At 45.3% G+C, this 27,361-nt stretch overlaps 1 protein-coding gene and 1 long non-coding RNA gene across 2 annotated transcripts in view; one reads left to right on the forward strand and one right to left on the reverse strand.

Moving 5' to 3' along the window:
* The window catches only part of LOC308548579, a 256,809-nt gene that overhangs the window by 92,481 nt on the left and 136,967 nt on the right, over window positions 1-27,361 (reverse strand). The window lies entirely within an intron of this gene.
* PRDX6 (peroxiredoxin 6) lies at window positions 16,632-26,053 on the forward strand. Its single transcript, XM_081120644.1, has 5 exons — window positions 16,632-17,037; window positions 20,939-21,095; window positions 22,797-22,943; window positions 23,786-23,932; window positions 24,858-26,053. Exons 1-5 carry the CDS (start codon window positions 16,943-16,945, stop codon window positions 24,984-24,986), a joined length of 675 nt encoding a protein of 224 aa, XP_080976770.1. The 5' UTR covers window positions 16,632-16,942; the 3' UTR covers window positions 24,987-26,053.

Here is a 27,361-nt window from a genome sequence, read left to right on the forward strand (position 1 = left end):
AGTCACCTTCCCACTGTGTCCTCACATGGCCTTTCGTCTGTGTCTGCGACAGAAAGAAATCCCTGGTGTCACTTCCTCTTCTTATAGGGCACCAGGCCTGTCAGATTAGGGCCCCATCCCTATGACTTCATTTAACCTTAATTACCTCCTTAGAGGCCCTGTCTCCAAACAGAGTCACACTGGGGGTTAGGGCATCAATATATGAATTTTGGAGGACAGAGTTCAGCCCATAACAGGTATCCTCCCAGTACTGCAGAAGGGGAGCAAGAGGTGAAGACCTGTGTCCACGGTCTACCTAAAGCTTTGTACTTTCGCGTCCTGCTTGTGGAACCTAGCTCAAATCCTAGAAACACAAGCTTGCAGAGCACCAGACAAGAAGCAGGTGGCTGTCACAAAGCCACAGGAAATGAACGAACGTGGGATGAAGCCGGCGTGACTGTCAGCCCTGAACCAGTGGCTGGAATAGCCCAGATACACCCACGGGCACCTGTCTGAGCTCCAGCTGCGTCCGTGGCTGACACACTGCCCATCCCTGACTCTCAGCATTTGGGGTCTCACATTCGGGTCCTGACTCTATGCTACTTTGTGAGTGCTGACAAAACCCCTTCCTCGGCCAAACTTTAATCGCGCTCCTTGAACCCCTCTTCTCCACCAGGCCTCCCTTGGCCTGCTGAGCCCATTTTTAACAAAGAATCCTACAAGCCAGCCAATTGAGAATCCCTGCCCCCCCCCCCTTGATGGCCAATCAAGCTCCTCTCTCTGCACCCTGGTATTGAACCAAGTTCCTCTTGGTAATTTTCCATCCACTCCCTCACCCTGCCTGTTGGCTATAAATCCCCACTGTTGTATTAAGAGTCGAGTGCTATTTTCTCACCTACTACAGTAATTTTGAACAAAGTCTTCCTTGCCATTTTTAACAAGTGTCAGAATAACTTTTCAGCTTATTAGGGGCAAGACCCACATCTAACATTTCTCTTTCTTAGCATGTGGTTCAACTGGTACTTTGTCAAGAGGCGAGTGAGTAGGTGGACGGTTGAGTGACAGCAGAGAACCCCAAGGACTACCTACAGGGAAAGCCAAAGGCACCTGATGCTTATGAAGAATAGCGGGTGGGATCAACCTTGGAACAGAAGGATGGAGAAGGGCAATGGGAAGAAAACAGGGGGAGCCTTGTACACTTGTCAAAGTCAATTAGAAACACACTGTCACTTTGGGCCATTCCAGAAGCCAAGGGCCCCAACCTTGATGGTCCCAATGTCCCCTGAGTGTCCCCTGAGGTCTAAGAGGCAGCATTTGGCAGAGGGACAAACCATGGACGATTGATTGTTCTGGCCCTGGCTCTGCTGCTCTTAGTTGTATGAGGTTGAACCTTTGCTGTCTCTCCATGTGTGAAATGAGAGTAACAAGCCTCCCTCTCAGGAGCAAGGAACTATGTGATTTTTCCTCCTTTTAAAGTAATGCTTGATATTTATTGAAAAGAATGCAAATGATGTTTCCAAGGAGAATCAAGGAGCTGGGCTGAGTGTCTGTCTTTGTTTCGTTTTTAGTATGTTTTATCCTAATGCACACATCCACCAGATTGCTGGAATTAGAAAAGAAAACTGACAGCTATGTAAAACTGGTGGAAAGTAGAAAAGGAATGTCATGATTTGGCTGCACAACCTTGGAGCCATCTGATGGGCAGGAGATCCTGGGAGCAGGTAGGGAACTAACCAGGCTAGAAGATTGGCCCCTTTAGGTGTTGGTGAGCCAACCAAATCAACATCAAGGGAGGTGAAGCTATCTCAGGCATCTTCTGGGTTGGCCTTTATCTCCAAAAGGGGTTTGTTGCGGAGACATAGTGGGTGGTGGGGAAGTGTCATCATAGTTCCCAGGGCAGATGTAGGTCTGGCCAATGGGCTGTGGAAGCAGCAAGGCTGTGGGTGGTCTGACCGGTTAATAACAGGGGCCTGGCCTACAGGTGAGGCTCAGGAGACAGTCCAATTTGCAGAGGAAGGTTTCTGGGCTGACTTGAATAGGTGACAGCATGCTTCAGAGGAAGGCCTGAGCCCCAGTGGCAAGTAACCGAGTCATTGTTCCTGGAACAAAAACAAGCAACTGGGGACAGAACCAGAGGGCAGGGTGAGCCAAGGGGACCAAGAATACCAAAGGTGGCTCTCTGGGCCTAGAAACCATCATCTTTATTGTCATCTCATCCAAAACACTACTTCATTTTATCAAGGACATTACAAGTGCTATTTTTAAAACACACAGGTTCCTGGTAGAAGCTATTTAATTTCATCCCACGGTTTGTAAAACGTGCTTTAAGTATCACAATGCCAAGATTGTGTTAGTCTCTATTTTACAGACAGGGCAAAGTGTTTTCCTGGGGCATCATTTCCCAAATTGTGTTCCATGGAATAGTAGGAGTAGTGCTGAGACATGAGAGTCCCACAGTTTAAAACAAAAAAACAAAAAATAACCTGTACCCAGATATATTTGAGAAATATTGCAGCAGAGGATCACGTTCCTGAGCCCAAACAGGAGTCGGAAACCTGGGTTTGAGGCCAGGCTTTGCCAACTATTAGCTATGTGGTTTGAGCAAGTAATAACCTTAGTTGTATAATCTGTAAAATGGAAATGATGAAACACCTACTTCATCAGGTTGTTGTGAGGATTCACATTATGAGTAAGAAAGCTCTCAGCACATCCTTGGTGCAGAGAAAGTTGTCAGTAAATGTGAGCTGCTATCAGCATCGTAGCAGGCTAGATATTGTTATTATCTTAAACCTGATCTTATCATTCTTTTCACGAAGAGATAAGTTTCCTTTAGGAAAACACCTTGATAGACCAGTTAGAGGAATAGGCAGAGATGAGACTCTGAAGCTATAAGACAGCAAGAGCCAAGATCAAAACCTGGAAAATCAAGTTAAAGAAACCAGAGTCCCGTAGGTCTGGGTACCCAGTAAGTGGCTGACTGATTCTTCACCCAGGCTGGCGTTACCACAAAGAGGCTCTGGCCAGAGGATAAGGTCTCCCTCAAGTCTTCACCTCCCTCTTTGGGGCACTATTCTACCCCCTTACACACCCACATATGCACACGCTCATACAAGACTCCCTTTCAGGAAGAAAGTCCCCAACTCAACCCTACTAATCAAGTGTTCTTTCTTCCTCTTCGCTCCCTAAACTTCTCCTAAATGAAACTATTTTCATAAAGTTTAAATTATTTGCAATGAGGTGTATTACCTTTATAACCATGTTTTTAAAGCACTTTTTAAAAAAAATGTTGAAGACTCATCTCAGTCATTCTGGCCTCCAGAAAGTCTTCCTTGACCATCCCAACGTTAGACACCCCTTTTCTGGGGTCCTCTTCCCACCTATGCTACAGGACACACCACAATGCGCTGAAATGATCCAGGTGTTTGTGTCCCTTGCCTCAACCAGGCATGAAGCTCTAGGCGTGCAGGGGCTCTGACTTCTTCATCCAGGTATTTCCGGCACCTCAGTCCATAGCTGGCAGGAAGTCCCCTGGCACCAATGGATATATGACTGAATCTGGACATCTTCCCAGGAGAAGAGCCCTTGGCAAAGGAGAGTGGGCCTAACATGCAACCCCCTGGCCTGCAGGATGGGCGCTCAGATAGTGCCCTCTCCAAGGCTCCGAGCGGCATTATTACCTCCCGGAAATCCCCTGGTTGGGGGGCTTTTGGGGTGACATCCAGTATGTAAATACACAGGCCAGGTCCCGGTGAGCAGTAGCAACAGTGCCTTGTGTGAAAGTTCCACCGGCAGCCGAGGGCTCTTTCATTAGTCATTTCGACGCACACAGCTGTAAGGAATCCGGAGCCGCTCGATTTGGCTGGGGGGAGCGCATTTTCCACTCGTGGGCGTGTTGAAAACTTTCACACACACAAAAAAAGAGAGAGTCCAAAATGGGAAGCCAGAAATGGAAGGCAGGGACGCTAACGCAGCAGATACAATGGAGAGAAGCCTGGACTTGTGTCGAAGAGCCAGGTTGCCACTGGGACCCTGCCACGTGTGGATGTGTGATGGCCTTGGGCAAGTCCTGCCCTGCTCTCAGGACCCTTACATGCAAATAGAGATATTAATGCCTCCCTGGAAGGCGGGAAAGATTCACTGAGCTGGTGGGTGGGAAAGCCTGGGCTGACAGCCAGGCAGAATTCAAAGGTTAGGCATTACTGGGGGGTACACAGGTGGAAGACAGGGGGTTCATAGAAAGGAAAGGAAGGCGAAGGCTGGGGAAGGGGCGCTGATGACACCAGCTGCCAGCCCTCCCTGCAGCGCCTGCAAAAGAGCCCTGGGGAGAAGGGGAGGGAACAAAAGGAAACAGCTCTTCTTGCCACGGTTGGGGCAGGGGCAGAGGCCAGGAGTAATTCCACTCATGTCCCTGCTATAGTGGACTTAGGGACTGTTAAAGATTTAAAAAAAAAAAAAAAGATTTACTATGAATCCTGGAGCTGACTCTACTGATCACTTTACCCTGGATGGATGCCTATCCTGATCTGATTTTGACCTTGGTTTGTTTGGTTTGTTCGTGTGTAAGATGAGAGGCCAGGTCTGTGCTCCTTCCCCTGATTTTCTCCTCATGCTACATTTCTGCATTTGACACATGTTTATTGAATGAGCTGCATGCAACAGGATGCAAATAAAATGCATGTTTTTCTTCTTTTTTCTGTCCCTTCAACGCCCCTAATCTGCGCTTGCTCTTTCTCTGCCCTTTGTTTGAAAGCTGAGCAGTACCATGAACTTTCTAGCCACTCAGGCGTGAAACAAAGAGGCGCTTGGTCTTGGCCTTTAAAAGACGGGCCCCGGGTAGTGATCAGTTCTCCACTCAGGGCAGCGCTTCCCTCTGTGGCTTTTCACTTCGGGCTTGAAAACCCGCGGTGCCCAGGCGAAGGTCATGGTCTTCACCATTTTCCCCGCTCCGTCTCCCTTAGCCAGCTGCTAATTCTCAACCTCAAGCCTTGGGACTGGGGAAAGGGGCACCGTTGTTTGTGGCTCTGAATGTCACGACGCAGCCTTAGTGTCGTCAGGATTTGGCGAAGGTCACACGCTGGCTTTAGGACTGCTCTTGGGCACGCTGCAGCAAGAGGGCACCGCCAGCAGGAGGCAGTAAGGCCTTTCCCTTGCCCAGAAGCGCCGCCTCTCAGGTTTAACGTGGCCGTGCAATTCCCTTAAGGCAGAGCTACACAGGCTTTCCCTCCGTTTAAAAACAAAATAAAGAAAACGAACACCTAAAACTACAGATACATTAACTTGGCTAGCACAAACTAAATATAATTTTATAGTGATACTAACAAAGATTCTTTGCTTGACCAAACTTTGGTCAGGCCCCTGAACCTTCTCCTAGGCCATCTGTGCACTTCCTTATAAAATCTGCTTTTAGCAAGAACCCTGCTAAGCCATTTTAGCCAGAACCCCCCCACCCCCACCCCTCAATATCTAACCGCCTTTGATACCTGCTCAGGTTCCTCAGGCTCCAGCATCTCCCAGGGGATGTCCTGTCACGCTGGCTCACCTTCAGCAAGAATCCTGTTAGGTTCGGTTCACCAGAGCCCACCGGAACCTTGATGTTTCCTCTTAGTAATTTTTCTTTCTTTTTTTTTTTTTTTTTTTTCTGTTTTTACTTTTATTAGCATTTATTTTATGCTGAATTTACTCCCAGGCCATAAGTTTTTGTGTGTTTATCCAAAGGAAATGGAAACAGGATATCAACAAGATATCTGCACCTCCGTGTTCATTGCAGCATTGTTCACAATAGCCACGGTATGAAAACAGCCTAAGTGTCCACCAGTGGGTGAACCGGTAAATAAGAGGTAAATAAGAACCGGTAAACAACAGGGTATTATTCGGCCAAGAGAAAGAAGAAAATCCTGCCACTTGCAACTGCACGGGTGGATCTTGAGGGCACTATGCTGAGTGAAGTGAGCCAGAAATAGCCAGACAAATACAACCCGGTGCCACTTAGATATGGAGTTTGGGGGCTGTTGGGGTTTTCTTTTGGGGTTTTGCGTTTTGTTTTGTTTTTTTGTCTAACTCAGGAACAGAGAGTAGAAAAGTGGTTGCCAGTGGTGAGAAGATTGCGGGGAGGGTGCGGGAGGAAGGGGGAGAGGGAGGAGAGGTTGGCAAATGTGTACAAACTTCCAGCTCTCAGACGAATGAGACCCGAGGATCTGATGTAAAACCTGGTGACTGTAGTTGATAGCACAGTGCTGTAAAATAGAAGTTTCCCGAGTGGAACTTAAATATTCTCACAGAAAGGGAAGAGAAAAGATACATATGTGAGTAAAAAGACTTAAATGTGGTATTATTTTATCTTCACAACATCCCTACAAGATAATTTGTGTTACCCCTCACCCCCACTTAGGGTTGCCAGATAAAATATAGGTTGCCCCATTAAATATGAATTTCAGACATTTAGTGTAAGTTTGTCCACACAGTATCAGAGGCACCCTCAGTGCATGGGACACAAATATTTCATGGGGCACTTTTATATTTTAAAAACATGTTGTGCATCTGAAATTCAAATTTAACTAGGCATTTTTATTTGGTTCTTTTTATTTGGTAAAACTGGCAACCCGACCCCTATTTTCATAGATAAGGAAAGTGAGCCTCCAGGAAGGTGAGTAACTTGACCAAAGCCGACACCTGGTAAGCAGCGCTGCTGAGCCCTGAACCCCAGGCCCACTGAACCCCATTCCCTCTATTACGCTGCCCCTCCTTGGCTGTCCAGGAAACCCTCATCTGCCAGCTGCTTCCATTTTCTGGTGAAATAACCCGAGACACCCTTCCTGGCTAACTAGGAGAAAATCTTTCCTGCCCACCGAAGGATTCCCTGAAAGGTGAAATCCCACAACTGATTTTCCCAAATCCATCTTCCTTGCTAGTTTACCTCTTTTGGAAAAACAAACAAAAGACCTCCCTCATTGTTTTTTTCACACTGGTATTGAAGTTTCTGTAACTCTTTCAAGGTTGCCTCGAGTAACCAAAATGTAAATACAACAGCCTTTCCCATATTGTTCTTCTGGCTTGAATTACCTGAAATGTAATATGGTAATTTGAACCTAAACCTAAAGAGAAAGAAAAAACAAAACAAAAAAACCCGTAGTATCTATGCTATAAGGATATCACGTTTAGCATTTCTTTTTGTTATTGTTTTTCTAGTCATATCTCCCAATATTTGAATAATAGATTTAAGCAGCTGGTGTTTCACTGTGGGGTTAACGTGCTGTGGTGGGACCGCAGCAGGACAGTGCTCCTCCACAAGGTCAAAGTTAATCTCTAGAAAAAAACAAGAAAAAAACACAAAGGAACATTTAAAGGAGTTTACACATGTAAAGTGCTTGAATTGGAGCGCTCAGCAGGTGCGAGCTAGAGTTACCACTATTTTTAATAGCTGGGGATTGTAAGATCTGGAAGGGGTTTTGTAACTAAGAAGCCATAAACGGAGCAGAGAGAGAGAACGGTGGTGCCTAGAGGGAAAAGGGACTGAGAGGATGGATGAAGTCCTCTCCTTCATTCAACAACCACTTTTAAAGCGGTGCTATGGGCCAGTCTTGAGGTTCAGGTGGGGAGTCAGGCGAGAAAGGGAGGCCTTCGTAGGGCAGCGTGGTAACTGGACAACCAGAGGGTGACGGCCAGTGCGGAGTGGGAGCACAGACGAGGGCGACCCAAGCCACATGAGGGGCCAGAAAGGGAAATTTCCTGGCTTGACGCCTCAGCTGCTGCTTCCTGGGGCAGTGAGGGTGGTGACCCAGCACCAAGCACAGGGGGAGCCACCACCTCTGCCACCTGTCAGAAAGGCACCACGAGGCTCGCTGACCTTTGAATCCCCAGCACCTGGCACCGTGCCCGGCACAGGGTGGGTACTCACTCTACCAATGTTTTTGAAGACCGGGAGGAGGCTGATGTTGTGGGTTTAGACTTTTAAAGAGCATGAATGAAATGTCTTACAGAGCTTTAGCGATGTATTTCAACCCTCCTCAAACACCTTTGTTGCAGATCTGCCACAACCAGAAACTGGCATCATCACGTCACCACAGCAGAGGAAGGGGCTCCCTGAATTAGCAAGAACTTTCAGGGAGATGCTGGTATGAAGCTGTCGGCTGCCGCTTTGCCAAAGAAATCCTATACTTGAATAGCCGCTCCTCACAAGCCCACTCAAGTGCTGCCAGTTATTTTTAACCTTCCATAGCCCTCCAGTTAGGAGTGTGGCCGGCTGAGCCCGCAGCTGTTGAGTCAAACCCAAGTCTGCTCAACCCTCCCCACCTTGCAGTCAACAGATCACATGTACAGCAGAGATCTTATGTTGAGTTCCCTATCACAAAATCTAATAAACTGAGTGGGAGGAAACTTTTAGAGGAGATGGGTATGTGTATGGCTATACAGGATTTTTAAAGTCTGTTCTTTATCCAGGTCCAGCAAGTTTCTTGTTGGCCTCAAGGAAATGAGAGTTTTTATGGCTCTTCATGCACAAGGCTATATTATCTCCAGAAAATTTTCACTTCTGTCAGAATCATGTAACACTGAAAATGTCGCCTTGCCATTCTGAGCAGGTTAAAAAAAAGTATTTATGAATTGAATGTGTACTTCTTTGACTTTCCATGCATTTGAATGATTCCACATACATCTACTGGCGAGTTCTATTGCTTTCTTTGTCAACTGTATCTTTTGCCTATTTCCTATATTAAGAATAATAACACTTTGACTTACCAGGTGGAAGCGTTTTTTCCCAGCATGTCATTTGCTTCTTAATTTTGCTTATTACATATTCTGATATATGGAATTTAAAATTATTCCATCTGTGCAAATTGTTTCCTGTGGCTTCTTCATTTATGCTTGGGAAGTCTTCCAATTCAAAGATCATACAGTAATTGTGTATATTTTTTCTAGTCATTTATATATTATATTTGTTTTATATCTCATGGTTAAATTTTAAGCCCCTAAGTCACACTGGATTTATATCAGGTTATGGTCCCAATGAAGTCAAGATTGGGCTGCGCTTTGAGTTTTAAGGGTTGGTTTTGTTTGAGTCTGTATATTGGACCACGGCCATCTTCATTTTGGAAGTTATTCTGTGTCAAAGCGATTTGGTTCACTTAGTAATTTTTAAGTACAGAATTTCTTGGCACACCCTCTTCAGTGGAGTAATAAAATGTTCTCATTATGAAAGGAATTCAAGCAATTACAGCCGAAACCTTCTTACTAGTGTCTCTGACCAGGTATATTTCAGAGTGAAGAATGTTAACTATGATTCAGCTAGCAGCCAGCTGCTGTCCCCTGGGGCTTCTGTGAGGCCTCGGAACAGCTGCAAAGAGTTAAACAGGTTATTTTACCAGCAGCATCTGTAAAAGTGTTTGCTACTACTCCCTTGAAAGGTCAATTCCCCAAGGGTGCACAGAAGGGACAGTCACGAGCTTGGCATTCGTACAGGAAAGCTGCTCAACCAAAGGAAAGCATGACCCTCTGTGAAGTCAGATGTGTTTGGAAGGACCTGATCCAAGATTTCCAGCAAAGTACTGTCTACACAGCAAAGCCAAGGAGCAGGAACAACCCCTCCCCCATCAAGTATGGAACCGTATCAAGAACATCAAATTGAACATCGGAAAACGCGGTTGGAGCCTTTCCTCCACCACCAATGGTTCGGCCTTAGGTAAATCACTTAATGAGTTTGTTTTCTCTTCTAAAATGGGTGACCTCATAGGACTGTTGAGAGAACTAAAATGAGAAAATCCATCTAAATGTCCTGTGCAAACTGTAAAGCACTGGTCAAATACTGGTAGTTATTAATTAGTTTATGATTTAACTTATAATTGTCTACTTTTCTTGCTACAGAGGAAAAGGTGGTACTGGCTGTGTTTGGTCTGGTCAGCCCATCCTGGAGGAGCACTCTCTGGAATTACTGCCCTCCCTGGACTCATGCCAGCTCCTGAACCACACACGCCTCCTGGCTGCAATGCTCCCCCGGGCAGACAGGTACATTAGCCTCCAAGAAATTCAGCCCTGCATCTGGGGAGGGGGAAAAAAAATAGCATGTACTGAGCACCTACCACGTGTTAAGGACTGAAAGAAAGGTGAGCAATAGAGATGGGTAAGGACAGTCCCTGCCACTATTTTGTTTTAACCTTCAACTGTACCAGGCTCATGAAGTCCATAATGGTCCTACATACACCACAGGCCAGAGGGTATTCGCCAGCATGGACCACACTTCCACCCATGGGCAGTGTTAGGCCTGGACAACAGAGAAAATTTTTTTATGTATTTCAAGTTAATAAGTCTAATATAAAATATTAGAAACATTTAAAATCCCAAATCAATATGAAATATGTCTGATCATGAGAAACTTTTCAAGCATCTTAAATAATCAATGAAACAAACATGACCACAGAGCTTACCAACTTCTTCCTAATTTTTTACAAAAGTATGGTACCATGGGTGTGATTTACTTCGCCATCATTATACTTACGTGTGCACCTTCCCAGGGTTGAAAAGTCCTTCATCAAACTCAAGGAGCTGTCTTCCCATTTCCAGGGTGCTGCAGTCACTCAGTCCAAGGCTCAGGACAAAGATTTGGTTGTGGATTCATGTTTTGGTCCAAAATTCTTGACAAGAACCCAGGACCAGGTCTGGGTGTGGAGGGGGGTGAGGTGGTCAGGTAGAGGGAGAGATAAGAATAGCTCTGGCACTTTGATGGGTATGTAAGTGTGAGCGTTAAAGGCAATATTTTCAGTTTGACTTTGAGACAGAGAATGTCCTGGACTCAGACAGTGAGGTGAATTTAAAACACAGCCACTTGTGGCCCTGCCCCAGCCCACCCTCCCCACTCATCCTGGGCCATTCCCTTCCCCTCTGCCCTAGTCTCCAGCCTCATCTGCCACATTCCAGCCTTATCGGCCACCTTCCAGGTCTTTGTTTAAAAGACTCACTTAGCCTCCAGGTCTTCTTGCATATCAGTTCCCTCAGCCCAGAATGTTCTTATCCCAGCTGAATAAAGACCTAAAGGATGGGAGTATTACATTTCTACAATAGTTTCAACTCACAAAAGGAGATCACATTTTTTTATGAATTCTTACATTAAAACCCAGTGAAGTGGGCAGAGCAGAGATCACTCTTCTCTGCAAAAGTGAGCAAGCTGAAAGGTCATCATCTTCCCAAGTTCATGGGGCTGACAACTATAAAGCCAAATTCAAGTTCAGGTCATCTACCAAGTTCATAGCTCTTTTCACTGTTTCCACTTAGCATGTATTTTTGTGTACCTACTATATAACAAATAAATGGGGGTACAAAGGAAATATAAAACACAATCCATGACCTAATAGAGTTAAACATTTGCACCTATAAAACAGTTTGGGACAGTTCCCACCATCAGTACGTGCTGAGCTGACAGACTGTAGGAACTTGGAGAGGAGTAGGCGGACAGCCAGGAGAAGCTGGTACAGAAGGTGAATTTGATTTCTGCAGACCAGTCCTGAAACCCTCTCAATGTGGAGGAGGAGACTTGAGTTCACTGCGTCCCCTCTGAGCTTATATCCTTGACTTTCGCTGATAAAGACATTTCAGAACAAAGAGCTTCTTTTCTAATCAACAACATGCTGTACACGCAAATATCTGACACTGTTACAACCAGCAGGGCTCTTCTCGCTCCAATTATTCCAGGATTAGTCTGGTATCCTCTTGTTTCTATCTACTGCTCTGGCTTTTTTTTTTTTATCTACAACATTCAATTCCTATTGATTCAGTGGCACACAATACTTTTCTTCTTCTTGAGTGGCCTTGGCACCCTTGTCAAAGATTATTTGACCATATACATAAGAGTTTATTTCTGGGCTGTCTATTTTGTTCCATTGGTCTATATGTCTATCTTTATTCCAGTATCACACCATTTTGATAGCTGACGCTTTGTAATATGTTTTGAAATCAGAAAAATGTAAGACCTCCAACTTTGTTTTTCTTTTTTTCAAGATTATTTTGGCTATTCAGGGTCCCTTGACATTCTAAATAAATTTTTGGATGGATTTTTTTATTTCAGCCAAAAAAATAACTTGGGATGTTGATAGGGATTGCATTGAATCTGTAGATTGCTTTGGGTAGTACTGACATCTTACTAATAATGAGTCTTCCAATCCATGAACATGGGATGTCGTCCCATTAATTTGTGTCTTCTGTAATTTCTTTAGAAATGTTTTATAGTTTTCAGTGTAAACATGTTTTAAATTTTAAACACAAAAATTCCAAGCAGTCAGTCACTCACAATAAAATAACTTAAGTGCTGTTACTTTAACTTTACAACCACTGAGCTATTGTTGTTTATTTTGAATCTACTGTTTAAATACAGGAATTATTCCTCAAGAGTTGGAGACAGAAAGCGCTCTAGAAGTTAGCTTGAACCACGACCAATTCACTCCCGAAATAAATGAGCTCTGCATATAGAGAGAGCTGATTCTAAAATGGAGGCTTCTCCAAATCAACCTCTATGTAGAATACTGGGGTTTTTTTAAAGTAAAGGCTGATTGAAATGTGCTCATCTGGAGTGTGCGTGCATGTGATTAAAACTCAACAGTAACTGCAGCAATGGTTCAGAATTTAGACCAACATCAAGATTTTTCTGGGAGGAGTATTTTGTCACTAATTTTGCCTAGTGACCTTTGTGATAATAACAAGTAGACTGATATTATTATCATTATCTTTCGATTTTCAGAAAATGAATAGCTTAATTTCCTGTATGTGGAGAGGACTTCTCCCACCACCCACCTTTAGTTCTCCCCTTGCACTGGGCCTCAAAGAGTTTGAGTTTGGAAGCTCATAGGCTACTAGTAACCAGTGTAACTTTAAGGACTCGGTGGGTTATCTTGCACCCTTCAGCATCAGTCATCTGCTCCTTTGCTTCTAGAGTTCCCACCACTCGCCACTCTTCTCCTGGCTTCTGCTTACTACCTGACCTGACCATCTTTCAGCTTCTACCCCTACTGTGAACCGCTGACTGAATCTATTGTCTTGCCTTCCAGTCACCAAGAGAGGGTCTAATAATTAAGCATTTTTGCCAGGCCCCATCACAGGCTTTTAGCCAGTCTGTAGTTCATTGCTATGGTGCCAGTCTCCAGTCCTGTGTAATCACCAAAGGCCAGAGTGGCAGGGCCATTGCTCAGCTTTCCTTGGGGGGGAGGGCAGTGGGGAGCCTGGGCCAGGTGGGCATTCAAATTGGTTCTTCTCTGAAACACTGCCCTTTCTCCTATTTTTTTTGTCTTTCTTCCTCCCTTCCCCAGCTCCTGGGACTTTTTTGCTTTCTTTCTTTTCTCTCCCTCTTTCCCTTTCCCCCTTTTATTCCTTATGACAATCTCTGTATAAATACAGATATGAAGCTTCAGAAATTTATATTGACCACCCACTCTTTAAACATAATAAATTCTTTTCTTGATAAATGGGGCCTCTTATGCTTAACTAAAAGCAGATGGGAGAATTGGTTAACTAAACTCACTATCCTTCAAGCAATGTCAAGTTGGCTTTTGGTCTTTAGCTATCCAATTATTATATCATGTTTTTAAATCTAATTCTGTGACCATTTACAAACAAATTATACCCCTCCCCCCAAAGTCATTATTTGTGAAACTTACTAAACAGTCTCTTTCAGGGTACACAGTAAACTCTCATGACTATGGGGAAAGACATGTCAGAATTTACTCCTCCAAGCCCCTCTGTGAGTTATTCATCATTCTAGCATTTTTAAGTTGTTGCCTTTCATTCCCCCCTCCCCCATTTCCTGCTCTGATTTCTCTCCAGAACATCCTGGAGCAGATACTGGAGGGAGGAGTGATCACATTAAACACAAAAAAGAGCAGTGGGGAGACTGTCAGCCCCACTCAAATAGGAGGTTGATGGCACTGCCTTGATCAGTATGTGTTCCAGCCCTCTATTTTTTTTTTTCTGAAAAGACCATCAAATTTAACAAGAAAGCTTATAAGAATTGGTTTTAAAAAACATAACCCCACCTTCATAAGGTTAATTCCAAGTTTCATTTATCTCCTCTCACATGCATAAGAATTTTGACCTCGCTACAATTCAAACTAGGGACACATTACTCTTTTATTCCCAGCTGCAGGCAGACAATAAACTGCTATCGTGGCTGCAGGAAGGTAGGCAAATGCTTCTCTGATCTTTTGTGCAATCTAGCTGCACGCCCACTCTGTCTAACCGGTTACAAATGCTTATCATTAAAATAGGGTCAAACCTCAGGAGTTCCAGACCTAGTGAGAAAGAGATTAGAGATTGAAATGCACTGTCGTTCTGCCAAACGGCCACCGCCTATCCTTTCACCTTTTCCTTCAATCTATCCAAAGCTGTAAGGACAGAAGAGGCTCAATCGGCCAGGAGCCATGGCCCTCTGAAAGTCCTTGCGCTCCTTCCATCCTGTCACTCTGGGGATGGTTCTGAGGACCACAAGCCTCTCCCCAACCCGGACAGCTGTACGGAAACATTTTTTCTGATCTCAGAGCCTCCACCCCTCTGCAAAGTAAATATTTCTCTTAGCCTAGCTTTCCCTTTTCCACAATCTGGCCTCTCCCTCCCTGGAATGCCTCCCTCGGCCCTCCTCCTTTCCTACTCTCCCATGGCACTTCTTACAAGCGCTTGGAAAATAGCTTAACTTCTTCCCTCTAGAAAGCACCTACCTCCCGTGGAGTGCAGAGGTTAAACCCAACTACCTACCCGCGCCAAGCAGTACAGATGGTTTCTTCCAACTGTTTGCATAGTAAGTACAGGGGAACATGCTTTACTTTTACAAAGAAATACGTTCTGTCTTGTTCCTCCTGAAAACACATGGCCCTCAGTCAACCTTTCATTTTCACAGTTTTGACAGAGACGGGGATATATTAGGATAGCATTCATTTTCCTCCTAATTCTCCTCTAATAAAAACAGCAGCGCAAGAGAGGAGCTAAAATGACGATAGGCAATGTCAGCAAATGTTTGAGAACTTTCTGAACAAACAGGGAATGTACCATTTCCAAGGTGGCTACTCTCCAGCCAGTGTTTGCCAAGTGGAACATAGGCCCAGCGTGGCTAGATCCTCTGACATTTTAGATGGATATCCAGATGTTTCAATATCCAGATGTTTTTGTGAAAAATCATGATTTTAAATGTTGACAGCTAATTCAAAAGAACTGAAAATGCTGCAAAGATTAAAGTAGACAAATTTGCAAAAAGCAAGAGGATTGCCGGGGTGCAGTCCCTGGCACTGTAAATTCTAACAGGCTCTTTCTTAGTTTATTGTACTTGCTTAATTTGCAATAGACAGTTCTATAATTATGCCGTTTACAGAGATCAGCAATCTGTTCCTGTATTCATTATCCATATTTGCGGTATAGCTATGTTTTCTAGTCTAGCTGCACAATACTAATAATAGTTCCTTAAGGTCAAATTACTCTCCTTTCCTTCTCTTTCTCCCCTACAAAGGAGCTAAGACATTGCACTTTTAGAACCAAAATTTGGAGTCAAATTAGTTTAGAAATCAAATTATAGTAGCTTTACAGTTTCCTTGAGAGGCTAGAAATTTTAGCAAGAATCTTACTGCAAGTCATTGTTCAGAGGAGAACTGACTAAATAGGATCAGCATGTACCCACACACATGAAAACATCACTGTGATGAAAACTGAAATCACAGTGAGTCACTTCTTCTAACACTCCCATGTACCTTCCTTAAGCCTGAGAATTTTCCCCACTTCTGAACTCCAACCATTTGGCACCAGGCCCCTGTCAGCATTTGCTCTGCACGTTTACCATAACTGCATGTATGCCGCCTTCCCTGTAAGAGCAGAGACTGTATCTCTCCATTGCATCGCCGGGTAGTTGGCAAAGCAAGAGTTATTGTATAAATTATCATCATTCAAATAATAGCTACCATTTCCAGAGCACCTACTATGTGCTGAATTGTTCACCTACATTATCCTGGAGACATTCCCAGACCAGACCATTCAATCCAAAGCAGCACCCTGTCACCTCAAGCACAGTGAGTTTATTCCTCTGAATAGGCCGCATTGCCATCTAATATATTTTCATTTAATTATGTCTCCCCCAGTAGAATGACAGCTCTAAGAAAACAGTCATCTTGTCTAAGTCGCGCTTGGCACATAGAAAACAAATTCATGAATCTAAACTTCCCATCTCCTTGGGAGGCAGAGCTGACTTGCACACAGAAGATCACGACAAGTATGTTTTAAAATTTACACGGAGATTTCAGAATAACTGTGTTGATTATTTCATAGTTCATAATGAGCTCTGGGAATGGGGAGTGGAATTTAAAAAGTTTCACATTCCCCCAAGCACTGACTAACGCGGGTGCGAGAATTTTTGCCGCAATAAGAAAGCCACTTCCTCTGACATAAGGTCCCCCACAGGTCCGCATCTTGCCACACCCTCCGACGGGACCCAGTCCTCGGTGGCTGGCGCTGCGGCGGCCGGATTCCCGGCGCTCGCTCTGTCAGCTGGGCCGTGGAGGGTCGCGCGCGGCGGGCGTGCAGGAGGCGGCGCGCGGATTCCACGGCCCCGGGGCTCCCCGCGCGGGGGCCCTTTCCAACTGCGTTGCGCTTTCTTTCACCGCCAAAGCGCGCACGCACTGCTGGGTGAAACCCTGCGCGCTCCCGAGCCTGCACGGGGCCACCTCACCGAAGGGGACGCGCACACTAGCGCCCACGGGCGCCGGGGCGGGCAGACACGCGCGGGGCTCCCGTGCGCCCGGGCGTCCCGTCCTGGCCCCGCCCCTCGCTGCCGCCCGCGCCGGCTGCGGCCCCGCCCACCCCGCCGAAGCCCGGCCCCGCCCCTCCGCCCTCCAGGCGCCGCCCCCTCCGCCCCCCGGGCCCGCCGATGCCGCACTAGCACCTCCTTCTCCTGCACCCGCCGGCTGGTGCGTGTCGCCGCTGCGCCTTCTCATCCTCCCGCGTCACCGCCGCCGCCATGCCCGGAGGTCTCCTTCTCGGGGACGAGGCTCCCAATTTCGAGGCCAATACTACCGTCGGCCGCATCCGTTTCCACGACTACCTGGGAGACTCGTAAGTGGCCACCTCGTCGCCCTGCTCCGGCCTCGGGTTACGCTCGGACCCGAAGGTGCCTTCCCGGTTCCTTCTCCCTTCGTCCTCCCGCCGCCCGCCGCCCGCGGCGGTTCCTGCACGTGCCTCCGCCTGTGCGCGCTGCCCCGCGGCGGCCGCTGGATCTCCTCGCGCGCGGGGCTCGGCGCGGCCGGCCGGGAGGGGGAGGGGGAGGGGGAGGGGGGAGGAATCGGGGGCCCCGGGAGCCGGGGGTCCGCGCGGAGCGGGTTGGCTGTCCGTGCAACTCGCTTTGGTGAACTGCGCAAGTGGCGCGGTCCAGCCGAGGCCCGGTGGGAGCAGAGCCGGAGGCCTCGGCGGTCACCTCCCGGGACTCGCGCCCGGGGTCGTGCCCCCTGCCCCCCTGCCCCCCTGCCCCCCTCCGTTCTGGAACTTGCTGCCTGGGGAAGGTGGGTGTCTAAGGCCAGAGTCCGGGGACACTGCTGCTGGCTGAAGGGTTCTGCTTGCTGCCTGGTTATTTGCGGGCTTCTCGGCACAAAATGTAAAATTTAAAACCACCGGCTGCCAGATAAGGGGCCGGAAGGCTCTTTGGCCGGAGCCTCCTTTAGTGACCAAGATAAGATTTGAAAAGGGCTTTGGGAGGAACCGAGAACGCTCTGTATGTAGGTGTGTCCTTCATTCCAGAACTCGCCACACTTGGAGGGAAGGGCTTTCTGGGCTGCCCAGTGGCAGTGACCTGTTCTTGCCGCGACACGTGTCCCTCTGCTCTCGGGGACCCTTTGTTTCCCGGCGGTGCGCCCCTCCCCCGCCGCCGTGCTGGTGAGATACAAATTACTGACCCGGTATCTGGCCTGGCACCCATACCATTATGACTAGGAGCAAATTGCCCACCCTGCTTTTAGAGCTCCTGAATCTGCAAACTTGAAGTTGCCTAGTTTCAATCGGAAACCTCCCAGCTGAGCCTAGTTACACGATTGTTCTGGAGTTCAGCGGCCCCACTCCGCTGTGGTCGTCTAAGGCTCAACAGTGCCTCCCAGGTTTCAGTTCTTTTCTATGTGGTGTCCAGGTGTCTGTATGTATAGACAGAGAGAAGGGAGTTTATGAGATTAATCAACGATTGGACAGGCCTGTCCAGAGACCCTGGGAGAGATTCTATACCCAAGGCCTACCTAACCCCTTCAGTCCATTTCCAGTCCCTCGTTAAGGGGAAAGCTAACGTTGTGGAAGAGAGGACTCGGCTGGAAAAAGAACGAGAAATGGACTGTTCAGACCCTGAAGGCAGGAAAAGGCTTCAGAAATACAGACCAAGGCCAGTCTCATACTTGCAATGTAGGTATTAGTATTTCTCCAAACCTCCATGGGATTTTTCAGAGTATGTTCCTTCCCATTTCCACCCACAGCCCTCATAAAACGTAAGAATCCTACCAGATCCTCACCCCCATAAAACATAAGAATCTTACCAGAACTCTTAGGCTGTATGGGTTAAAGAGAAATATTAACATAAAGCATAATTACTGTAGCAATAATGGTAAATGCTGTCACTATTTCAGCTAACTCTACTTTCTTAGTTTTTGCTGTTGTTGTTGTTGTTGTTTTCATAGTGTATTGGCCTCTGGATCGCTCTTGATTTGATTAAAAGTGGTACCATCTCAGGGAACCACCAGTGGGAAGATGAAAAAAAACCCACATCTATAAAAGGTTATACAAGCCCTGGAAGGTGTGGCTCAATTGGTTGAGCATCACCGGTTTGATTGCCAGTCAGGGCACATGGCCAGGTTCAATCGCCGGTCAGGGTGCATATGGGAGGCAACTGATCGATGTTTCTCACATCGATGCCTCTCTCTTGCTCTCCATCTCCCTTCCTCTCTCTCTAAAATCAATAATTTTTTTTTTAATGGCTATACAAATTTGCCCCACCCCCAAAAGACATTTGAGCCCTATATGCCGTTCTAATACATGGATTTTTGCCTAATAGAATATTTTCCAAACTTCATTCTGTATGCGATCTGAATTCAGACTGTTAATTTTTGATTCAGATTTTTTTTTAGGGGAGGGAGAAAAAAAAAATTAAATTTCACTGGCATCTACCCCACCCCTGGCAATTGGACACAACTAAGGGGGTTGGGGGCTGCATTTCGTGAGTTTATTGAGCCTTAATCACTGTTTCTTTACCTATCTGGTAGAAGCAGCTTCTTCACAGTACATTTTCAACAAACAAAACACAATGTTTTTTCCTGGGGTTTTCTGGGTGTTAGTGAGTAGGGACTGTTCCCTTAAACGGGGAAACCTATTGTCTTTTGAAAATGAGGAAGGAAGGAAATGGGATCATGTAATTGACTTACTCTCAAGAGCAGCAGTAGGGAGACTCAGAGAGAGGGGAAAGCAATCCACAGTTAGACATCTCAGAGTTTATTCCTATTCTCAGCTGAGCGGTAAACTGGAGTTTGGCTTCTCAGGAAGGAGAGGGTGTGAAGTTGCTTAAAACAAGTTCCTTAGCGTGATTCAGCGAAACAGTCTCTTTACTGGAAATGGAAGGAAAATGCCCGACTTTCCCAATTGACCACCCCTTTAACAAGAAGAGATGCCAGTTCCATTTCTTCTCAGAAGTCTCTTCTGATCCCTAAACATCCTTTCACATAGAGTCTAAGGCCTAGATTTTACTCAGAGCTAGATTATTTATTACAAAAATGTCCCTCTTACAGCCCTTTATAAAAAAGTAAACATACCACACACCTCCACAGCGTTAAAAATCTTACCTCTTTCTTCCCAGTCTTTCCATAGGGCCCTCCATCCTTTTTGTAAGAAGGTCTTTTCCTTTCCTGAAGCCTTGGAGTTGAGTGACAGATGTAAGTTGGAAGGGGGTACCCCTTGTCTCCTCTCTGTTCTTTGTGCTTCAGGAAACTGGGCAGACTTGGAGAGGCCAGCTTGGCACCCACGCTAGATTCAATCTAGGTTAGGGTCCTGCTTTAATGTTGTAAGGCCCTGGGAGTGTGGGAAACTGAAGGTTAAATTTCCCTTTCCTGTAGAGAGAGTAGTTTCCGTCTCCAAGGAGAAGGAACTGGTACTCCAAAGGTTCTTGGTGGCTCAGCTTGAAATGTGCTTAAAATCTCTGCAAGTTTAACTTCCGGCAATGATGATTTAGCTAATAATATTTACCTAAAAATCTGTAGTTCTAGAAATCTCCATTGTAGCTTATCAGTTTTCTACCTACTTGCTTTGAAGCAAGAAGAAAAAGAAACCACAAATGAAAATACAGTAAAACTCTGAAAGTGCTGTTTTGTCAAGGTGCAAATATTGGGTGTCCTGTTTGACAGGTTAGATCGGTAAAGCAGTTTCATGAAAGATTTCATATTCATTCACTTCAAAGAAACACGTGTCAACTTTAATTTTACATATAAATAGAGGATACAAGCCTATTTATTTTAGATTACATAATCTGTTTATTATTGCAATCAGGCATTTGTTTGGATTCAGGGCCTATGGGGACACCCATTTTTGGAGCTGAATGTCAGGGTCTGTGTGCTTAGGAAAAAAATATAGAAGAGGGTAAGAAGAAAAAAAGTTATTTCACTAAACTACTTGGTTTGAATAGCACAGATTTTATTAGCTGGAAAGGAGTCAGGGTGGCTCCATAGTTATTAAAAGAAGCAGCACTCTTAAATTAGTCTTCTAAGATATTTGTCATCTTGAATGTCATATCTTTGATTGAACTGGGCTTTAAACGTTGGCTTTTCTGGAGGTAAGGAGATTAAAAAGCATTTCTCAACAGTAAAGTTTAAAAGTAATTATCTCTATAAGCGTTCATTTAAAAAAAGAATGTCATTTTTTACCTCCAATTTGTGACTTCTCATTCTACATGCTGTTGGTGATAACCTCGTCATTCGGTTGTGGCCTTTATTCACTGCAGATGGGGCATTCTGTTCTCCCACCCTCGGGACTTTACCCCCGTGTGTACTACCGAGCTTGGCAGAGCTGCAAAGCTGGCACCAGAATTTGCCAAGAGGAATGTTAAGCTGATTGCCCTTTCAATAGACAGTGTTGAAGACCATCTTGCCTGGAGCAAGGTAACGTATCCATGGGCGTGTGCTTTGAGGTTATAAATCAAGTTATAAATTATAGCTTGGTCTTTTAGAGATGAAGCTGTAAGTAAACCTCAGGTTCAGACTCGACTGATCATTTGAAAATCTGCCTTGGATTGCACAAGGACCTGCACCTTGCTCAATCCGAGGGCCAGTTCTCAGCCCTCATCTTTCTTAGCCTATCAGCAGCATACAGCCCAGTGGATCACTGTCCATACCAAATATTTTCCTCTGTTGGCCTCCAGGACACCACATCTCTAGCTGGCCCTTCTCAGGCTCAGACTGAGCTTCATCATCTCCCAACTCCTAATTTATGGTGGAGTTGCCCTGGGCTTGTTTCTTGGACCTCTTCTATCTACACCCTTTCCCTTGGTGAGTTCGTCCACTCACCTCTACATGCTGATTCCCATATTTTCATCTCTAGGCCTCACTCTCCTGGCTTCCAGATACAGCCACTGCCTACTCAGCATCTCCCCAGATGTCCCATCATCTCAAACCTAATGTCTGAAACAGATTCTGTTCTCAATCCTGGGGTCTTACTCATCTCAGCTAATGGTAACTGCATTTTTATAGTTGCCGAGGCCCCAAATCCAAGAATTATCTTTAACTCCTCTGGTTTTTTCACATCACATGTCTGACTCATCAGCAAACTTGTCTGCTGTGCCTTCAGAATATATCCCAACTTCCTATTTGGAAGCCTCTTTCCCCAGGTATCTTTGTGACCTGCTGTCATCTCTCTTAGGTCCCAACTCAAATGACACCTCTGAGGCTGTCTTTGGCTTCCATACTCCCTTTCCCCCTCTGATTTTTTCCCCTTAGCACTTGTCACCATCTAAAGTACTCTGCACGTCACTAATTTTGTTTGTTTCTCCCCTCCTGTTCTGCACTCTACTCAGTGCCTCCTAGGCAGTCAGTCTAGATTTGTTGAATGAATGAACTGAAGGAATTGTCTACTTTCAACAAAAGGATTTACGATCAATTAATATGGTGGTGTAAACTTAACCCGAAAGTATTTGAATGGCTTTGTTACATGTGCTACTAGCCAATGATGGGTAACTTTGGAGAGATTTTTGCTGTGTGCTAGGCCCTATGTCAAGCATTTCACATGCACCTGAAGAAAAGATGTGGTACTGACTTGGCAATTTCACACCAGTTAATCTGCGTGTCTTGAGATTTCAAGAATTGCATAGAAGAGAAAAGGGACCCTTTATTTCTGATGGTTTTTACAATATTTGGAAACCCAAAGGTACCTTGGATTGGGATTTGACGTTGCACTGTTTGGCTTTTAAAGAGGTTACTGCTGCTTTCCCAAAGCAGTAAAAGCAAGATGTATTTTAAGAGACATGGGCATGAAAACGGTCTTTGCTTAACCCTGGCCAAGCGGCTCATTCGGTTGGAGCGCCTTCCCGTACACCAAAAGGTTTCGGGTTTGATTCCTGGTCAGGGCACATACCTAGGTTTCAGGTTTGATCCTCGGTCGGGGCACATAATAGAGGCAACCTTATGACTTAAGTACAGTACCTCCTGCCGTTCCTGTCAGGGAATAATTGGGATGGGCAGTGTTCATTCATTCGCGTACTTATTAAAATTGCTTAGAGAACCTACTGTGATTCTGGCTGTTAGCAGATTGAATTCCGAGGACGTGCCTGGCTTAGATTTCTCTTTCCTCTTTCGCCTGCGTTTTAGGATATCAATGCTTACAACTGTGAGGAGCCCACAGAAAAGTTACCTTTTCCCATCATCGATGACAGGCATCGGGACCTCGCCGTGCTGCTGGGCATGCTGGACCCGGCCGAGAAGGACGAGAAGGGCATGCCTGTGACGGCGCGCGTGGTGGGTTGTCCAAGTCCCTTCTGTAGTCATCATGACTGGCCGGGCTATCCCAGTAAATGCTTGGAGCAGCTAGAGGCAATAGGAGAATATATATTAATAGCTATATATTTCTCTAGGAAATAACTGTATGGGTGGCAATCTCACTGATTATGTGTAACGTTCATGCTAAATTTTCAGCTACATTTTTAAACTGGTTAATTCACAGCTTTTGGGATACCTACATAAAGTAAGTAGGATTGAGTAATAAAGTACCTAGAATTGAGTAATCTTTTCTATAGCTCTCCTGATAGCCTTCTCTTTAAAGTGATGGGCCATGTCCTTCTTCCTAAGACGGGTCTGGTTTAAATTCTTGTTCTGTACAGACCCACTGGAGAACAAACTTAGCCCCTCATCTGCAAAAAGTACAACTATGCGAGGACCAGTATCCACTCCCATTGGTATTATTTTTTTATAATCATCCCTACTTAACATAGTACCTTCCTGAGCCCTTTCCTAGATTCAGTTTGTCTTACTGGGGCAGCCAGAACCAAATAGAATTCCCTTCTAAGGGTAGAAAAATATCATGAACACTGATGTATACCTGAAACTAATATAATACTGTATGTCATTATAACTAAAAAGTTTTTAAAAAAATTTTTAAAGAAAAATGACAGAGAAGAAAAGTGTCTAGATCCCAGCCCCCCGGAGGAAGCTTGGTGTGTCATTCTAGATGTCTGGGGATTTTTTTGTTTGGGTTTTATACCCTTGAACATTTTTAATGATAGGGGAGCATTCATTCCAAGAGGACTGAATATCAAAAACACTGAAAGAACTCGTCCTGTTTGTGTTTCTGGGCCTTGCAGGTGTTTGTTTTTGGCCCTGATAAGAAACTGAAGCTGTCCATCCTCTACCCAGCGACCACTGGCAGGAACTTCGATGAGATTCTCAGAGTAGTTATCTCCCTCCAGCTGACAGCGGAAAAGAGGGTTGCCACCCCGGTTGACTGGAAGGTAAAGATGCTAAAAGGGCAGGTCCCCAGCATGCCTGGAAGGCCCATGGGGAGTGTCCAAATGGCCACCCTCGGACTCTGTCTTACCTGGGGTTCTGGTTCCAGCACGCAAGTCCATTGGGAGGGTTTTTCCTAGTGGCTGAGTTTAAAATTTGCTGAGAGGCTGTGTTCAAGGTCTTTAACATTGTTATATAAAACACAAACTCCCTATATTGCTTTCTAGATTTTAGCTTATTTAGACAAATTGGTCAAAATGATTCCCTTTCCTGGTAAAAGGATTTTTTAAAACCTTTAAACCTTCCCTGATGGCAAAAATATTTACAAGACTTCGATTAGCCACTTAAGTCCTGGCTGCAAAACTTTTTGGTGTCTTACTGTCATGACATTTTTTCTTCTCTTAAGCTTCATTAAACCCCATGCAGAATTCCCTGACACCTGTTGTTAAGCTTTTTATCTCTAGGATTTCTGCGGTATTTAAGACATAGGTAATATCTTGAGAGTATCTTACTGTCGCTACATTTTTAAAATACACTAACCTGAATACCAGGTTTGGTTTGGTTTCTGATACGCAAATCAGTTAAAGTGCTGAATCCATTCACTGAATATACACTCATTGAGTCCAGATATGGCCGTGAACAGAAACGTTCCAGACCTCTTGGACTCACATTCCAGTGGGTAGAGACGGACAGTAAACCAGTTTTACAGTATATTAGGTGGTGCTAAGCGCAATGGAATAATCGAGAGCGGAGCCCAGAGGTGGGAAGGTTGGCTTTCTGTACAGCTGTCAAGGGAGGCCTCCTGCAGGAAGCTTCACCTGAGAGTGAGCTTGGCATGTTCCAGGAGCAGAAGGAGCCAGCGAGCCTGGGCCTCATTCTTGCCTTCAGGCTTGCACATTGAATTTCACCATTCTCGATGTCTTTCAACAGGTTGGAGATAGCGTGATGGTCCTTCCAACCATTCCTGAAGAGGAAGCCAAGAAACTTTTCCCTAAGGGAGTCTTTACCAAAGAGCTCCCGTCTGGCAAGAAATACCTGCGCTACACTCCCCAGCCGTAGGTCTGCTGGTGCGGGAGATGCTCACCCGCAGTGAGCCAGAGGCAATTCCATAGAACGTCGTGCTGTGATCACAGCCACAGTCTCTAGGTTGCTGTACTAGTGGCTTATTAAATGAGAATGGCACTAAAACCTCCATGGGATTCTTTGCTTCATGCCTTCACCGGCCTTCTGTTCTGTCCATATGTCTCAGCACTCGCCTGGCTCTGAAATATAGTCTGTCTTTGAGACTCACGTTGTATTGGATCTCTGCAGGGTCTGTGATGAGCAAGGTGCGACCCACTGATGGTTGAAAAACTGCTTTGCTCCATCCTGGAATGACCACCAGTTTTTTTAGCTGTTCTCATCAAATCCTCTCTTCCATTACACATTTTGGGGAGCAGTAGAACTTGAGGTTCAATTTCCTCTGTTGATCTCTAAGTATGTAACCCTAGAAGTTAAAGTAACAGAATATTCTTCAATCCTCAGTGTTTTGATCACAGCTAAGGGAAAAAACTTTTCAATTCTGTACTTTTCTAGTAAATAACTGAAGTGGGATGAGCAGGGGGTGGGATCTTTAAATATTTTGCTAAGAAATTTTTTCAAGCCTGGCCGGGCGTGGTTCAGCAGTAGTGTGTCAACCTAGAATCCAGGTGATCGGGGTTCGATTCCCAGTCGGGGCACATGCCCGGGTTGCGGGCCTGACCCCCAGTCGGGGGCATGCAGAAGGCAGGCGATCAGTGACCCTCTCATCATTGATGTTTCTATCTCTGTCCCTCTCCTTTCCTCTCTCTGAAATCAATAAAGATATATTTTTAAATTTTTTTTTTTTCAATAAATTTCTATCAAAAAAGGGAAGCTACTGAGGGGTAGCTGAGGTGAGAACGACAGTGCCACCTGCCTTTCACAGCAGGTATTTCTGTGTCAGCCTCTCTGACCTGGGGACACAAGGGGCTTGGCTTGCCTTTGGAAGTGAGGAGAGGATGACTGAAAATGTTTATTTATAGAACGATTCTTGCTGGGGGTGGGGCAGTACTTTATGAATTTTGCTTTTTGGGGATCTAGCAAATAAATCCTTTGTTAAAACTGGATCAGAGAATTCTGTTGTCACGTTTTGAAATACTTGGTGAGACCCGTGTCCTGTGGGCAGAGGTTTCCTCGCTGGGACTGGCATTGGTACTTCTGTCCAAAGGCAGATACATAAAATGTTTAATAATGAACATGGAGGTGCAGCTGACCTATGACTTCATCACAGCACCTGGCCAGCTTTGCTCCTTCGTGGTACTTGCCTGGGTCCTATAGTCCCTTGAGTTTGTGACCCCTGATGTAACAAGCTCTCCTAATGCCTTAATGGGATTGCTGAGCTTAAGAATACGAATCTTGAGGATCATGGTGCACGTAGGTATTCTTTTCTGGAAAGAGTACTAATTACTCCCAACTCATGGTGTCGTGGACTTGCGCTGTGCTAAAAAGCCCTAGGTTTGGAAAGAAGTGTCTGTCGCACACCTGGTACAGTCTCGTGTGTAGCCCTCTATATTTTTTAGTAAAATACGGTCCCTGGTGCCATATGTCAGAGAAGTTGTTAGGCCTTTTAGTTTCCTTAAAAAGGTGGGTGACACTAAGAAGGTTGAGAATGAGGGTAAAAAAAGTCCAAGTTTTCACAATATCCTGGCGACTGCTAATCGGAAGGAGACCTACAAGGGCTGGCATCCTGCTCTCATCTCTTCTCCAAGTCACAATATATTCTACCCTCAAAGAACTAATACTGTCTGGTCCTCTGAAAGCATCTCTTCTGACTAACACCTGGCCCCTCCATCTCTTGTAACCTTCCTATTAAGTTCCTCACTGCTCTCTGCCATTGGCTGTTTGCCACCTTCAGTCGTCTCATGGAGAGTGTAGTGACAGTTCAAAGTCTAACCCTCCAACATTAATTATTCAAACTTGAGTCTTTACTGGCTGATGGAACATTTACCACTGAGTTTGCAAAATTGAAATCTAATTCATCACCTTTTCCCCCAGTAAACTTACTGCCCCTCTCATCACTCGCTCAGGCACCATAGCTTAAACTGTTTTGTTTGGCTATATCTACTCTACCCAGAAAGATGACGTCAATATAAAAATCCTTTAAAAGCTCAAATTAAAGGGGTTCCTGTACCATCAAATTGAGTTCTGGCTCTACTAAGCAGCCATGAATCCATGAGACTGAACGAATTCCTTTCCAATTATAAAATACTACATAATGAGTGTGTATTTCCACGTAGAAGTGATCCTTAGCATATTTTTAACACGCTTGGGCATGGAGAGTAGAGTTCCCTTATCGAGAACTGTTGCGCTCAATTTTCATAGGAAGAACAGAATAAACTGCATTATGCATCCAAAGATTTATTAATTGAAAGTGA

Source organism: Miniopterus schreibersii, assembly GCF_964146895.1.
Source record: "Miniopterus schreibersii genome assembly, chromosome: 19".
Classification (NCBI taxonomy): domain Eukaryota; kingdom Metazoa; phylum Chordata; class Mammalia; order Chiroptera; family Miniopteridae; genus Miniopterus; species Miniopterus schreibersii.